At 44.2% G+C, this 17,625-nt stretch overlaps 1 protein-coding gene across 1 annotated transcript in view; it reads left to right on the top strand.

The window, feature by feature from the left end:
- The window catches only part of cadm3 (cell adhesion molecule 3), a 100,232-nt gene that overhangs the window by 76,469 nt on the left and 6,138 nt on the right, over window positions 1-17,625 (top strand). Inside the window, exons 6-9 of the mRNA XM_084370046.1 lie at window positions 4,628-4,798; window positions 5,442-5,532; window positions 13,077-13,246; window positions 16,943-17,068. Of these exons, the coding sequence (XP_084226172.1) occupies window positions 4,628-4,798; window positions 5,442-5,532; window positions 13,077-13,246; window positions 16,943-17,068 (558 nt within the window). The remainder of the gene's footprint in view (window positions 1-4,627; window positions 4,799-5,441; window positions 5,533-13,076; window positions 13,247-16,942; window positions 17,069-17,625) is intronic.

Below are 17,625 nucleotides of genomic sequence, written 5' to 3'. Positions count from 1 at the left end.
GAGCTGCTAAATGCTTCATTATGATCACCAGCTTTTCAGTGTGCCTGATGTTTGGTGTTGGAGAGTGGACAGTGGCTTTCTCAGAGCTGAAAACAGTGCCAGAGTGGTGAGAGTGAAACCAAAAACAATGAGCTTAAAGACACTAAAAACCTCCATAGAGCTATGGGCGGTGTGGAGTCAGGTCTCTGTTGCTTCATCGCTACAAATAGTCCTTTTTTACAAATTCCTGTGAGACCGTGTTAATGTAAATATGATTGTAATTGCTTTAACTACTGTTAATGGGTTGGTTACTCCAAATCACATCCCACTTACGTTTAGTGGTACCTACTGTAGCCATGAGTGAGTACAAAAGGGGACTGTTAGGCCTTGGCCGAAGTATGGGCTCTACTGAGGGCCATTCTAGTTAAAAAAAACACTTTTTCAGTGCCGCAGGACCAAAAAAAACTAGACTATATTCACCACAGTTGTATTGGATAGAGGTAGAAATTTAGAGACAACTCAAAGCTTTCACAAAGAAAATGAAAACTACATACAAGCCTGATATTCGTCATTAAGATCCCTGCGCTATTCTCTGAATGAAATGAATGAAAATGTTGAAAGTCTCTCAATGTTAAAGAAAGTCAGAAAAAAGTCTTTGATCTGTCCCTTTATCCAGATCAGGGGTCTATTCTGGGCCGAGACCCATCCTGGAAATCCATTCAGTACTTTTTGTGTAATCCTGCTGGCAAACCAACCAACCGACAAGCAAACAAAGGGTGAAAACATAACCTCCTTGGCGGAGATAAAAAAATTCAACTGCAACCACTGTTTCCAGAGACAACAACCTGGTTACTCTGGATAATCAACACAACACACAGGCCATGTTGCCAGTTTTGGGTTGCATTGTGTGGGGTAAAATAGGCTTGTGCAGGAGGACAGGATGTAGTTTACAATAAGTACGCCTGGTTAAATACATTAAAATGACAGTGTATCAAAATATATTCATAAATTGTAGTTGAAAGTTTTGCTAACACATCCAGTGCCACGGCACATCCTTGATATGACATCGTTTTATTCATTCTGCTGAGTGGAGATATGAGTTTCCATCATTACCACCCACCGACACTTACCTTATAAACACACACGAGCTGTAGTGTTTTTACAAATCTGTATTTTCATCGTAACAGAAACCTCTTCATGTTTTTGTTCGTCTGTGTGGTTTTTTGATAGCATGGGATTGTGCGTCTCGTTCTTCTTCTTCTCTCTCTCCTCATCTTTCTGTGTGTGTGTGTGTGTGTGTGTGTGTGTGTGTGTGTGTGGGTAGGCACTTTCAAGGCTTGTTGCAGTTAGAAAAAACGTATTATTCTGTAATTTGAGCTATCCCTTTATTTTCAAGGCAGTGGGCAGAATTGGAAAATAGTTTTGTAGTTGCATTGTATGATGTAGCTCTGCGTTCTAGTGCACTGGGGAACACTTTAATTCACATTTTATAGAACCAATCACATTTTAATTTCCAAGTAGCTTCCGGTTACAATTTAACTGCTTCTTTTCATGATATTATTCCAACGTGTATCCATCTCATTCATCTAAAATGCATGTGTGATGCTTTCACAACGCTTTCACAAACATTGGTGAAACAGTTGGAGACCTAACCTGTTGGGCCACAGACACAAGTCAATAAAACAGCTTGAGTTTGCCCAAAGTTAGTCTGACATGTTGTCGGGTAGATATTAAAGATCCTAGCAAAGCAACTCAGTAGCACAGCAGAAGCGTCAGATAGTTCGGACTGTTGTGTTTTGCCATATATCGTTATAGGTTACAGTTATGGAGAAAAATGACAACAGAAATGGTCAAGCTGGCAGATTTCTTGTGTCTTTGTAAAGCAAACCATCCAGTTATCTACCCAAAGGAAAACATGATGAACCACAATACTATTGCCATTTTGTTAACATTCATTTGGATTATTTATTATAGATAATACTTGGGAGGCTTGCACACAGGAAGCAGTTTTTATAAGAACTACTTTATAACAGAGAAAAATGTCCAAAAATCACATATATACGGTAGGTTTAGACAGGATTGATAAAAAGAAAAAAGAAAAGAGAAAATATATCACAATCTGGCCAAAAAAACAAAAATGATCTGAATGGTAAACATCTGCATGTTTTATCATTTGTGTGAACTGACCCTTTAAGAGGTAGAATGTATGTAGCTAGTTTGTAATCCAGTGCAACACAACCTGTTTCTGCTCTGTGGACCGATTCACTTGTTGCTCCGCTTGCAGCAGCTGACACGCAAATCTACCCTGATTACCCAATAATGAACTGAGGCAATGTGAATCATGAGTAAATGTGCATCACTGCTGTCTTGGGGAAAAAAACACTTAAACCGAATGCATCTTTTCCTTAATGAATGTGTTGAGTGGCTTCCATGACCCCTTGGGCCTGAAGAACTTATTAAAACTCAACTGTATGATTTCAAAAATACTGTACACCGGAGTCAGTGAGTAAACAAAAAGGATTTCTTCACTCCCAGGTCTGGTTTTGGAGATCCATGGTCTTTAATAAAGGCGATATACTGTCTATATTTGTGTGTGCCTAGAGAGGGAGAGGATAGTGATGAGAAAGACTCCTCTGAGTGGCGGCGGCGGATTATTGAAATGCACCTGGAAAGTAAACTAATTTTCTCGGAGGGTCAGAGGACTGGTTATGGTAATAAAAAGAGAGATGTCATTAGATTCTGTGGTATTTGAAGAGTTCTCTGGAGGAGGAGGAGGTGGCGGAGGAGGATGAGGAGGAGGAGGAGGAGGAGAGGTCTGTAATATCTGTATGTTTGAGAGGGAGAAAGAGTGAGACGGTGTGTCTGCGAGTGTGTTTTCCAATCTGCTCCCCTGCCACTATCTCTGTCTCCTCTGTGTATATGTTATTCATGAGCTTGACCTACATGTGCCCATGCTTGTGTGTGCATGTGCGTCCGTGTGCTTGTGTCTGTGTGTGTGTGTGTGTGTGTGTGTGATTCAGTTCATGCCAGAGAAAGTGATAAGGTTCCGGTCCACTTTCCAAGATTCACCAACCACTTTCACGGTCTGACCACCCAGTTTGATATTTTCTCTTACAATAGAGAGCGATCTCCGGATGACAGTCTCCACTGTGTTTATGCTTTTTCGTACTTTGTCCTTCTCTAGTGGCTGCAGCTGCTGCTCAGCCTCACTCACACCTGCCCAGGTCTTCTTCATCTTCCTCAATTTATTCGGCACCGACTGCTGTCGGATATTGGCCAAAATAAAAATAAAGGAAATAAAGCGAAAACAGCAGCAAAGGGAAAACTGTCTATATGAAAATCTGTGCATAATATTACTCAAAACGTAAACCATAAAAGCGGACGTGTTTTATCACTCTAAACAACAGGATATGGCTGCAACAGCTTGACGTTAAGACGCTGTAGATTCTCTTTATTTGCAAAATAAAGCTCTGTTCTTGGGTGTAGTTGCCTCTCCGTCCTCAGTGATGAATTACATCATGTAAAATGCAAGCTGTCTCCTAAGCAACAGCGAGCAAGGGAGTCCAAAGAAAGCTGGACTTAGCACCATTAGATCTTTAGCCTCTCTCGTCCCTTTGGTGTCCTCCAGCATGAAACATCACAGAAAAGACCTGGTTAGTAAACATGAGCACGCTGCATTCAGCTCACTGATGATACATTACAGGGGCTGTAGGGAAGCGGAATGTGCGCTTCCATCACATGTTTTCTCATGAACAAGGATGTTGTGGCAGCTGTGAGACTGTCTGGAGTTTTTAATTAGACCTTTTTCAAGTGAATTCGGCCGCAGTCGCAGCATTTTGGAATATGGAACAAATTTAGTGCCGCAGCTCATGTTTTTTTTTTTCATCCCATCATTGATTCATCTGAAGATTAGCTTTTTGATTAATAGTTTAAAATGTCAGGAAATAGAGATGAATGCCCATCATAATTTCCAGAGCCAGAGATGATGTCTCCAAATTACATCACTTTTCCCCCCAGAAGATATTCAATGTACGATATAAAACCGAGAAATTCAGCAAATCGGCCAATTTCAAAAGCTGGAACTGGCAAATGTTTGGCAGTTCAGCTTGATTAATGACTTAAAACAATCAATTATAAGAAATGTTGTTGATTAACACGCTAATTTGTTCATCACTTCAACAATTGTTCGGCGAAGTTAGAGAAACACACGTCTCAGAGACTCATGTTTCTGTTGTCGCCCTGCAGGTTTTCATATTTGATTTGATAAAACATCTGTGAACATCACCCAATGAGTCAGCAGAAAAACATGATCCTTTTAGTGAGAAAATGTGTGATATTGCTTTAGAAATTTGTGGAAAAGGCATTGTTAGAGCAACAGTATATGTGGCATATAGTGATAGATAGCAGAACAAAACACCCAGGGGCACAAGGTAACTGCAGTGAAAAGTCATTTTTCATTTAATGGGAACAAATGGGGGTCATTGCAGTTGTGTACAGTTCTGCAACATGAAACCAACACATCCTAATTACAGTAAAGAACCTTTTTCTGTGCCTCCGCTTATGTTTGATTGTTATTTTTTGTATCTGTGCGCTACTAGACGCCTTCCTCTTAACCGTCCCCTCCCCTTCTCGTCCCTCTCCACCTCAGGACGTCTAAACGCGGTGGAGTCCAATCCAGACTATCCCACATACAACGTGAGCAGCGTGCTCACCCTGGAGGTGAGCCGCGACGACGACAACGCCCTCATCACCTGCGCCGTCGACCATCGCTCTCTCGAGCCGGGGGACAAGAGGAGCGAGCAGTCTCTGCGGGTGTTGTGTGAGTCAACTGGGAAATGGGGGAGGAGGAGGAGGAGACACAGAGGATGCTGGGGGGAGGAGAGGGAAGGGAGAGTAGAGGACGGACGGATGTGAGAGGGAAATGCAAAGTGAAAACTGCTTTGTCTTTTATTTCTGCCCTGCTCTTCTCCTTTATTAGGCAGTATAGGCACATTTCCCCCCCTTTGCAGTCTGGTCTCGGCTCCAATGATTCCACATTAGCTACCCTTAATAATGACCACACAGGAATTTAACCTTCTTCTGCCGGTGCACTTGCCCAGAGTTGAGTCACAGTGAATAAGAAGAGCAGGTTATCATCTAAAATGAAACTATAAATGGAGCCACGTCGGAGTCTGTGCCGGTGCTGCCACCCTGTGGGCGAGACGACGGTACTGCATCGCCGAGGGAAAGTGATGTCGTTGTGTAAGGAGGTTATGTCATTGTGGGAGGCAGAGAGATGGTGACGCCTACAGGATGCAGATGGGAGTAGATGGAGACAGGGATGAATGAGACGATCGGTGCTGTGTCCATGTCTGTATAGATATGAGTCCGGTGTTATGTAACCATACTCTTCTGTCTTTGTGTGTCTGTCTGTGTGTGTGTTTGTGTTTGTGTGTGTATGTGTGTTTGTCTTCCACTCATAGACTCCCCAAAGGTGAGCATCCGGCCCGAGAGTGATCTGCCTAGAGAGGGAGAGAAGTTCCATCTTCAGTGTTTGGGCAACAGCAACCCCGAGTAAGACACGCACGCACACACATCTCGCCATTACAGCATATCTGCCAGTGTGCATGCACGTACACACACACACACACACACACACACACACACACAGATTTTAGCACGCACATAATCACCTAGCGACTGATTTTTTTCCACATGAGCAATGTTTGTGTATTGACTTCAACATCACAGTACAAAGAGCATTAAATACAACTTCAGGTCATTAAACAAACAGAACTCCTTTATGCAATACTGTATCATTTTGTGAGCACATAAGTAAACTAGAATGGCACTCTGTAGAGTGCATACCTCTGCCAATGCCCAACAGTCCCCATTTGTACTCACTCATAGATACCAGCCACCTTAATAGGACTGATTTCTTTCCCAAAGATCCATGCCTTATTACCTGAGAAATTAATGAAAATGTCAAAATATGCCCTATCTCAGAATGTTAAAGGGCAGCTCCACCAATTGTATACAATAAAGTGTATTTACAGGTCTTGGAGTACTACTGCATAGGTGAAAACAAGTAGTATAAAGCCTTTTGTGGCTCCAGAGGAAGCTGCATGTAATCTGATAAATTGCCTCCAGTGATGCCGCTCTGTCTAGTTGCATTGTGGGTAATGTATGTGAGAGATAGAGCAGTCCACTGGTCTGCATTGCACTCCTATAACACTGTTGAAGTCATTATGGACTATTATCAAATACAGTAATAGTCCATAATTCCTTAAAAATCGATACAGTAGAACCAGAGATATCACCGCACATCCTTCTTTCCTTTTTTGGAACATTACCCACAATGCAATGCAACATAGCCACTTGCATGCAGCTTCTTCTGGAGCAGCAGATTTTCCATCACTTCCAGGCTGTTTGCAACAGCTTTCTTGTCCGTTCCAACAACTACTGAATTAAGAGTCTTGTAAGCTCGAGGTCATGTGGCACAATCTGTATGCCAGAGCCGCACCAGCAACCAGAGTTGGTCATGTGGCAAATGCAATTCTCAAATGAGCTTCCATAAAGGGTTTACTGTATTTTTACTGCAGATGGAGATGGAGCAACAAATCCTTATAGCTTAACTACACAACGTGTCTGTCAGTGCTAGGGCTTTGTATCAAACTTCAATACTTTTATAGCACCAAGCAAACAATCAAGTATTGAAAAATGCCATGTCATTCGATACCCAATTTCAGTGTCAGTGAGCCAGTAAGCATGCAGCATGCTTGTTGTGCCAAGATCTAATAGTGCTGGTGACTGGCTATCTCAAGGCATGCAGAAAAAACGACAAAGTTACACCTAAAGACGAGTTTCACCACATGTATCTGTATCTGTACACTCTTTTGTTAAAATGGATTTCATAAAATTGGGAACAAAGTCACATTTCGGTACAGGTATCAACATTCTTCAATGTTAGCCAGGCCTCGTCAGTGCCCTCTAAAACCACTTATATTTCTGACCTGCTCTGGTTAAGTTTAGGCAACTAACTACATAACTGCTTGGTTGAAGTTGGAGGAAGAAGGGTGACGGTTATCATGAAAACATAATCGTACGAAAGTATCTGAACATGTGAGTGATGCTGCCATTTTTCTGGTGAAGACAGTTTCAGGTGAACACTTCAGGTTTTATGTGCTGTCCTTCTTACAGCGCTCGTAGCCTTTTTATCATCTCTTCTCGGCCAGGAGTGCAATAAAATCTTTGACCTTGAACTTGAACCGAACGCGAGTTATCCTCATGTGTAGTAAATCTGAGTACGAAACACATTAGAGTAGATTATCATTTATATCAAGCCGACGCTTCCTCTGACATGAGAACTTTGCTTGTTTTTCTCTCCTAATGGAAGCCCTGGCTCTGATAAACAGAGCAGGTCGTGGGCTGCCGTCCTTGCTCCAAGCTTTCACCACAGTCATGTAAAGGGTCTCAATCGACTTCAGAGGCACTTCAGATCTGCACATAAACAAGCACACACACATTAAAGCACACCCACATTTAGTTGCTGAAAAGGTGTCACATTGCATGGCAGGTACACTATCACAAAACACGAGAGAATCAAAAAATGCACATGCCCACGCACACCTACAGGCTACGAGCAGCGTCGCTGACAATCTTCACACACAGTAACACACTTGTAAGCAATCACACATTAACATGTTTGAATTTGTGACACCTTCACGTGCAAGTGGTTAAACATGACACGTACATAAACACACTCAGGAGTGCAGTTAGCGAAAAAACACCTGCTCGTACAAGCTTTCGCTTGTTCACTGATACAGTGTGTACACAATTATTCTGATACTCACACACACAGAGAGAAACAAACTGCATCCCTCGTCTTAAATCCTGCCCACACAAATACACTCTTTCCCCGGCCTTACTGCATTATAGATGAACCTCCAGCCAACCAGCCCTATCGATCCACTCCCCTCCCCTCCTCCTCCCGTCCCTGCCTCCCCTCCATCATCGGGTATCTCTCCGCCGCCGTGTCACTCACGGCTCGTTCGCTCCTCTCCGTCTTGTCACGACGCCTCGCTGCCCTCCTCCTCCTCTACCTTTCTCTGTCCTTTCCTATAACTCTCCTCTATCTCCTCTCACACCTTTCCCCCCTAAATTCCCCATCCCTCCTCCTCCTTCTCCTCCTCCTCCTCCTCCTCCTCCTCCTCCTCCCTCCTCTCTCCTATCACCGCCCCCTCCCCCCGCTGTCAGCTCCTCTCAGGAGTGGCCAGGAATAGGACGAGCTGTTTAGTTTGATTGGCAGGTAGAACAGATAGTGGGCGGGGAAGGAGGAGGTGACTGTCATCGCATGTACGTGCTTTTACAGGCAGCATGGGAGTCGATAAATTATAGACAGGAGAACAGCAAGGCGTGAACAGTGTGCTGCGGTCAGGGGTTCCATTCCCACGGGGACCACCTATGCTGGAGGTGTATTTATTTGTGACACAATTAGACTCCACGGATGAAAGCATCCGTTAAATGATGCATGCCCTATGTAAGAAATACAACATGTTCTATTCTACTAAATGGCTCTGTGTAGTGCGCCCTGACAGTGCAAGGGTTCAAGGTCCAGCTCCCACTGGGATCACCCATTCTAAAAATGTACTTAACTCACAAAGACACGGAGAGGGTTTAGATGAAAGTGTCGGCTGATTGGCAGAGACTATGTAAAAAAGCAACGAGGCGATGGGAAAAGAGAAAAGAGAAATTGTTAGATAGAGGGAAGAAAAAATTGACAAGGTAAGGAGAGTCTGAGAGGGAAGGAAAACAAACCGACAGGAGAGGGAGAGGTAGAGGGAAGCGGGGGGAAGCGTGGGCGGAGAGGAGACAGAAAGATTTGGTGACAAGCAACGAATGACTAAGACAGAGAGAGGGAGAGCAAACAAGAGAAAGCCTCTGTCTGTGTGTGTGTGTGTGTGTCTGTGTGTGTCTGTGTGTGTGTGTGTGTGTGTGTGTGTGTGTGTGTGTGTGTGTGTGCGAGAGAGATGGCCGGCGTGCTCAGTTGTGTGCACCGCTGCTTGTGGATGAGCTAGTGTCCAATCAAATCAGATACAGGTTGCCCCCGCAGCTGTCAGTCAAAACCCAATCACCACGACGACACCTTTCCTCCGACACACCCAGCCACTCGGCTCCCTCTCCTCCCCCCCGAGCTGCCCTCCCCAATCAAACTCACCGAACGTCACACTCAATTCCGTGATACGCACTTTTCTCTCCGTGGTCACATCCTGTCAGGTTCAAAAGAATAACTTACCATATCAAATTCTATACTGTGTTTCCTTGACGCCCGGCGGCAAGAGCTTTCTAACAGAAGAGAAAGGAATTTGTGCTCTACATTCTATTATATTTGCCGTCTATTCGATCAGAGCTTCCCGGTAGTGCTTGCAATTGCATCACATTTCTGCGTTTGAAGTCATTTAACCAAGTTAAACTGCCTCAGACTGTTCTCTTAACACATTTACAGATAAAAAGCCTTGCATAACTTTGACCTATTAAGTGCAAGCTTCCTTCTGTGTTCAAGGTTAAGACCATGGTTAGAAAACAGCAGGTGACGTGTAACAGGATTACAGTAATCTGTAACCTTAAGAAGGTCAAGGAAGGCCATATTCCACACTGTAGAATCCACAGTACATTCCTCTTATTGTTAAAGGTTCAATATGTGAGAATTTTAGTTGAAAACTTTGAAGCTGCTTTAAATGATATACTTTTATTGAATTAAGGAGTAAATAGCTCTATATTCTCAATTTAATCACTGTAATAGAGTGTTTGTTCAGCAAACCGTGTCTCTTCTCCCCCTGCTCATGCAGTGAAAGAGAAAATACATTTTCTGGTGTCCCTGCCCACTTTATCCTCGAGCTCGTTCATGCTTGTGAACGTGCAGGGAGACCGATCCTCCCGTTCAATTGCATGCATCTGGTGATGTAGAGAGGAGCGAGGGGATTTCTAACTGCAAAATTGACAGGAACTAAAATGACAATAACGCTAACCACCAGAGCTCCTGTGTTAGCAGTGTAAACGCCAACCCTCCGAGCCCTAAATCTGGACTGCTAGATGCACACCATCTTGAGCTAACTAGCTAATAACAGCTACAGTTAGCAGCAGTTAGTGGTTGTTCTGGTTCATTTTGAGTCCGATCTGCAGAGGCTGTCCTGCTGTCTTAAATTCTCACATGTGCATCAAATGTGCATGAATCCACAGCTCAAATAGTCCCCAACAAATGCACTATTTACTCCTGTCTGAGTTCCTTTTGATAGTGTCCAGCGTTTTAAAGAGATTACTCAGCCTTTTTGTAACTTAAACTTTATATTTGTGACCCATTTCTTTCACGCCTATAATGATTTGTCAACCTCTTAGGGGCAGTGCAATATGTTGTCAATAAAACATTTTAAAATGTTGTAAAGTTCTTATGGCAAACAAGTTAGCAACCATGGCTCGCAGACTCAGAGCAACATTAGCATTAATTTTGAGTCGTATCGGTACTGTCTCTCCTTTTAGTGTTGTTTTGGTACCCACTAACTCCAGTGAACTATCTGACCCAATCGCCTAAATGTTAGCTAAGTACGTTACTGCAAAACCACAGTCCGTGTCTTTATGCTCCAACCTCATATTTGTTTGAGTTGAATTTTCTGTAATCTCTCTTGTCACAACGCTGTGCATCTGCTTAGGTTTACACACAAAAAGCACTTGGTTAGGGTTAGGAAAGCATCATGGTTTGGCTTGAAATACCTGTTTTGTTTGCCACGATCACTGATGGAGATGCTCCGACTTCCTGTGAAAAATTGCCGGTTTTGGTTGCGACTAAAACTAGGTGTCCTTGAATCCAGTATTGTGACTTGAACTGCGGTCGGCCGTTTGGCAGCCTTGCTGGCTTGTAATAATAACACCTCCATCACCTCCACCTCCTGATGTGAAAGGTGGCTAATAAGCATATAATGTGAACATGATACAGTGTGCCTAGTTTGTCAACATGTCAACCTTGGACGTATCTGTGGTTTGCAGAAACGTTAAGTGCTAGTATTATATCCTTGTGACTGGGCGGGTAATATACCTGGCTGTTTAGCAGCTAAATGCTCCACTTTCTTCAGCAGCGAGCAGCCGGCTTTGTTTGTTCGCTGTTTGGTCCTGGGCAGGAAGTGACAGTAGGTTCATCAGAGTTTTTAGCTGAAATCAGCTGCTTCTCGTCTTGACACTAGACTGAAGAGAGCTGACTGAATCAAAACGGTTAAGAGAGAACTGCAGAGTCAGGTGATTAGTCATTTCATCCATTATATAATAATATTGATTTTAACAACTTCAGATATGTCTATCTTGTGCAGGAACCGGTGGGAGAGAAAAGTAGTGTACTGAAGTCGGAAAGGATGCATCTGTCATTTGTAATGCATTTGTCTTCTCGGGGATTTGCGCATAAAATAACATCAGACTTATCCTTTAATAATCTCTAACTGTAAAGATACAGATCAGACGACAGAGACATTTTGTAGAAATAAGTGTTGGGTTACAAAGATTTTAGACATTAACATAATTTAGCAAATCTCATATTAATAATTTAACAAAAACACCCAAAGGCTAATTCTTTACCGTGATAATGATTATAGATGTGAGAGGAAAACGCAGCACAAAAGTTCCCATAATTGCGCTGAAGAATGTCTCGAAGCGTATCATGACTTTTGTGCAGTGTTTACTTCCGCATGCGTGCAAAGTGAAAAAGTCTCCTCTTAAGCGGAGCTCACAGCCCAGAACACAGCACACATTTTGGACATGCATGTTGAAAATCATTGGTGCGGTCCCGACCAATCAGCTCGCTGCACTTAAACTACCTGCTGTATAACAGAGATTGACTTTTGAGCGTCATGTTTAATAACACTACGCGAGTTACAGCCTGTAAATGTGAAGTTAATTGTTCAGTTAATTGCTTATTATCCTGCATTTGGAGGGGGTGTAGTACAACAGCTGATTACATTTTATTGCAGGTAACCAGACGATGTAGCCAAACATGGTCGGGGGAAATGTTTTTTTAAAATGCTTTATGGTTGAATATTCATTTTTATTTGCCTCGGGGAAGCTGACAGAACAATGGGGCTCTTTTTTCTCTTGTTAGCTTCTATATTCCTAAAATGACACATATTCAAAACTAGTAAGTCTCCCATGTGTTTGCTCAGCAGCAGGTGTCAAGGGAGCAGCCGACGATGTTTCTCATTAGCTATAACTCAGTTGGAGAATTTTGCCCTGCAGCAACAACAGATAGAGTTGGTTTAGGTTTTGCCTCTCAGAAGCATCCAGTTAGATTTAAAAAATATTGGTCTGAAGGAGCTCGGCCTAAGAGATGTATTGCTCCTGTCTTTAACTGTTACTGTACAGCCACAAATAGCCTCCCGGCCTTCATCATGAATTTACAGATTGCACCTTTAGGTGTCGCTGGGGCTTTTTTCACATTTCGACGAGCGATTAATCAGTCCAGCCCATTCAGGTCTGTCCCCGATTCAGACTCCCGTCATTGTAATTACTGTACAGCGCTTAAGGACTCGCACATTTACATAATTGATTCTTTTATCAAGGCACGTCTCGCTATCTCTCTCATACACAATCTGTTATGCAGAATGGATTTTTTAACGCAGGCTGATTTGAAATGCTGATCTTTGTTCTGTTGTCTTCCTTCTCCCTCCATCTCTTTTAATCTCCTTTCTTCTTCAAGCTGCGACACTCTTTCTTCTCTCCATCCTTCTACTTCATCATTCCCTCTTTTCCCCCACTTTAACTGTCTGCCACGAGAACTCTGTCTCCTCAGTCCCTGCTCCACTTTGTTCTCACTTGCTCTCCTGCCCTGCTTTTACCTTTTCTTTTTCCATCCCCTTTCCTCTAACCTCTCTTCCAACCATTTCTCCTTCTTCCATCCCTTCCTCGCCCTTGATCATTTCATCGTTTCTCATTCTCCTGCATCTCTTGTCGCAGCTCCCAACTCCTCTCATCACCTCGCCAGTCGCCACTCTTTTGATTTTATACTTTTAGTTACTCTGCTAATTATGTGCAGTTCAACTCAGGACTCTCATTTCTGTGTATCTGTCTCTCTCTTGTCTCAGGCCCACCTCTTACACATGGGAGAAGGAAGGAGGGCTCCCCCCGCTGGCCAAGGTCGACGGAGCTTTCTTGCGCTTCGAGAGGCTCAACAAGTCAGATAATGGCGTCTACCTCTGCCGGGCTGAGAACGACATCGGACAGGACCAGGGGGAGTACCCACTCCAGGTGCAAGGTAACAAGAACAAGTGAAAAGAGGGAAGGTGACAGTCAGAAAGAGGGATGTTTGGTGGGGAAGATATAGAGAAAGAGTTGTCTTCTTCTTTTACGTTTCTTCATCACGTTTTTTTTTTATTTCTGTCGTTTGTTGTGGCTTTTGCTTGTACTTCCATCTTTTTTCTCTTCTGATTTTCTTTCGTTTCTTTCCTCCTGTTTTTGTTGTTGTTTTTTTTTCTCATCCAACCGCGCCACCATAACCGCCACCGCTTGCCATCCAACCGCTTTTGCTCGTTGTGGCGCTTCTCTCCCTTCAAATTTTTTGTGTCCCGTTCGTTGAATCCATGGCCATTTTTGCGCTTTGCTTGCTCATTCCCACTCCTCCTCCTCCGCCTCATCTTCCTCCTCCTCCACCGCCTCATCTTCCTCCTCCTCCTCCCAAGATGCCATGGACCCAGACTCCCTGGACACCACCACCCCCTCTCTTGGCTCTTCAACCAATCCATCTTTCCCTTCCTCCTCCTTCTCCTCCTCCTCCTCCACCCTCCCATCCTCCTCTCCTCCTGACGGCTTTTCTGGCTCCGGCTCTGATGCCACTGACCTCGTCTCCACCTCCTCCTCCTCCTCCGAATCCCCTCCTCCCGCCTCCTCCACGGCTGGCGTTGCAACCGCCATCCCCGAATTCTCCACCACCACCCTCTCCAACGCCCTATTCCCCGACCTGCCACTCCCTACTGATTCCTCAAGCATTGCTCCTTCCACCGCCATCCCTTCCTCCTCCCCCTCCTCCTCCTCCTCCACCTTCTCCCCTGCCCCCACCCTTACTCCCTCAGTTTCCGTCCGGCTGAACGGAGTGTACACTTTCACAGGTAAAACCATCTGAGTTACACACTTGCACTCACACTTGCAAACAAACGAGATGCGAGGAGCTTAGTAATGGAGTGGAAAAACAAACACCATTCAAGTTACGACTTTGCTGTTTCTTTTCCTTCAACACACAAACTGTGCTTGCACTGGGGAGTCAGTCATAGACACTGGGAGTTTGTTCTGCATGCAAACACATGCAATCACAAACACATACTGGAAGCTGACAGGAAGAGCAGACTTAAAGAAACACAGAAATGAAGGAAAAAGTGGCATTTGTGTGGCCTTGTCACAGCTGTTTGATGTTTTTTCTTTTCTTGTTTGTCCCCTGAATCCCCCCCAATGCACACTCCCACAATCATCCATCCATCCACTCATCCGTCCATCCATCCATCTAAACATCCAACAATCCATCTACTCATCCACTTGATGATGCTGCAGACAACATCGCAGGTATAACTTTTCCACCAGTCACCTGTCGTTCTGACTTTCTGTCGTTTCTGACTTTTCGTCTGTCTGTCTGTCAGTCTGTAGGTCCGTCTGACTGTCTGTAGGCGTTTCTGTGTCGGTCTGTCTGTCACAAAGAAAAAAAAACCTAGTGCGGGGACGCTTCAAAGTACATTTTAAAGCGGAGGGATGAATATTTCATACTCCAGCCCACGTAGTGCTTTGTTGTTGCCCATACAGGCGCAGACAGGTTCAAAACAAAGGCTCACGCACACGCACGCACGCATTCTTGAACACACATTCACCTCAGCAGCATTCACACCATCTATCTCACAAAGACACACACGCACAAGCGTGACCTCTTAAGTGGTACAAGTCATTTACACAGTGTTCCACTTCCTCTTTGTGTGCTTTCTCTGTGTCTATATGTGTGTGTGTGTGTATGTGTGTGTTTTTCTGTGTGTGTGTGTGAGAGAGAGGGTGCTGGGAGGGAGTGGGGGGTGGGGGGGTCAGGCTTCGAGGTGTTCTTGGGTCTTGTCTGCTTTCCTTTGATGCTGACAGCAGGATTTATGGGCTCATTCTCAGTCTCGCCTCGTCAGCATGCCCCTCTCACCTCCACGCCGGCCAACCGGGGTGTGTGTTCGACTTTCCGTGTGTGTGCGTGCGTGTGTGTCATTCTGACTGGTGCTCAGAGTCTCCACCACCACCCGTCTCCCCCTCTTCTCCATGTTCTCTGTCTACGCCTGGCCTCTGGTTGGCTGTTGTCATGCCCCTTCACTTCTCTAACTGGCTGAAATGTGACTTTTTCCTCTAAAATTGCCCGTTCCACCCATCATTTGATGCCCTGGCTGGTTGTTACGTGTTCCTCTCTTCCGTCTTCAGTTTAAGTTTTGTCTACGTTTCTTGTCGATGGCTGTGCTGTGCCTTTACCTCTCACCCCTGTTCTCTGATTGGGTGTGTACGTTAGCTGTTTCTCCCTCGGACTGGTTCAATCCTTGCCCTTCATTTTGGTTTTTACCCTTCAAACACTCACCAAGTGCAACACCCTTTCCTTTTTATCCCTCCATTATCTGTTTTTTTAGTCTTAATACGCTTTTCAGTATGAGAAGTGCTGCTTTTGACCTGTGCCTATCTGAGTGACTTTCAAACTGACACCCGGCGTTTGATCTGGTCTGAAAAAGTCAGGCGAAATAAATGATGTAGCAAATTATTTCAGCGTAGATTGCTTTCTTCTCTGTGGGGCAAGAAGCTAAAAGTGCCTGAAGCGAGGCAAACTGGGCAGGGGGGGAATACCTAATATCTGCTGTTGGGTGAAAAACTTCAATCTCACAAGAAAAAAAAAGCAACTTTTCAGAGATGAGGAAAAGAAGTCTTATTTCCAGATTGAAAAACATGTGTATTTTTCCACAGTGAAAGCACACTTGTCATATACTAACTATAAAAATGCATTTTGTGCGATTTGGCGCCCCCCACAGTTTCTGAGTGTAACACCACTCATAAATCTGTAACAATCAGTCAGATGTAATGTAGGAGCTAACTACAAACAAACCTCATTACATCATAACAGTGTTATGTGATGAAAACTTGTATGCTGAAGTAAACGTGTGATGGGGCGCAGATTGTTACAACCTGTTACAAGACCGTTCCATCAGAATGATTCTGAAGCTCTTATTTCAAAGCAAAAAAGTTACATAATGTTGCTTTAATCAAAGTATGAAATTGAATTCGACAAGATTGCGAGTTTCCAATTTTTTCTCACAGAAAAGAATAAAATCCTTCAGTTTAAGTGACAATATGGAAATAAGCAGCGCTGGAGGGGCAAGGTTTTCACCTGACATCAGCTCCCACAAGGTTCTTACAAGTGATCGGGACTTGGTTGATAAACTGCACAAAACCCTGTTGCATGTTAGTCACGAACAATTTTTAATGGAGGGGTGACGCGGTGGCCCCATTTATTTCGCCTGGCTTTTTTCATATCCTTGTCTTTGTCTTCTGAAGGTTTGCTGCTGTGCCTGGGTATTATATATTGACAAGTCCTCTCCGCTCCTCTGTTCTTTTCTTTTCATTCTGCCTTCTCTCTGTCACTCTCCTCATTATTCTCTCTCTCTCTCTCTCTCCCTCTTTCTTTCTATATTTCTGCTGCCTTTCATCATCCGTCTCCCGTTTCCACCAATATTCATCCACCACCACCTCCTCCCCCCCCCCCCGCTCTCAATCTCTGTCTGTCTTTCCCTCTCTGCTCTTTTCTCTCACTCTCTACATCATTTTCTGTCGCTTGTTCTTCTTTCTTTCTTTCTTTCTTTCTCATCCATTCTCTCTTTCCCTCGCTCTTATTATGACTCCTACTTCCTTACCTCCTCTCCTCTCTCCTCTCCTCTCCCCCTCCCCCAACCCTCTTCTCAAGACCCCACAGCCATGTCGACCTCCCCGAGGGTGGACCACGCCGTGATCGGAGGGGTGGTGGCTGTTATCGTCTTCATCCTGCTCTGCCTCCTCATCGTCCTCGGCAGATACCTCATCAGACACAAAGGTCAACCGCTCACACGCTCACCCACGCGAACACACGCGGACACGCTCATGCATGCGTGATGAGCGCACAGCGAGATAGGCTTGCATAAATATGGATACATGCGCACCAGGACAGGATCTCACACGTACAGCACAAACATGCATATGCTTACAAATGCAGAGGAACACAGAAATGCACTTGTATACCTAAATATGGATGCTAAGCATAAGCCTCAGCTATATGACTGTCAAAGCAGAATCAGAAAATTAATGAATGACAAGAAGCGAATGTTTATTCATTGCTTCTTAATATATTTTGGCTCGCACAACTTCCTGTGAGATTAGATTTCCTGACGTCAGCAATGTTTCAGCAGCATATTTTCCATTATATGGTCAAATATGGGATTTAAAGTGAGCGTGGTAGAAGTGTACTAGCTTCCAGGCCTGATGTTAGTTATTTACTCTGTTGCTCGTGTGCTCTGCGAGTGGGAGACAACAAAACAGTGTCACTTTTTCTCTCTTTACACTCTTATTCAGGTGTCAAAACAACTTTTTGGCACATAGAACAAAGCAAATCCA

Source organism: Pagrus pagrus (genome assembly GCF_965226575.1).
Source record: "Pagrus pagrus genome assembly, chromosome: 12".
Classification (NCBI taxonomy): domain Eukaryota; kingdom Metazoa; phylum Chordata; class Actinopteri; order Spariformes; family Sparidae; genus Pagrus; species Pagrus pagrus.
This window is presented reverse-complemented; position numbering and strand designations above follow the sequence as displayed.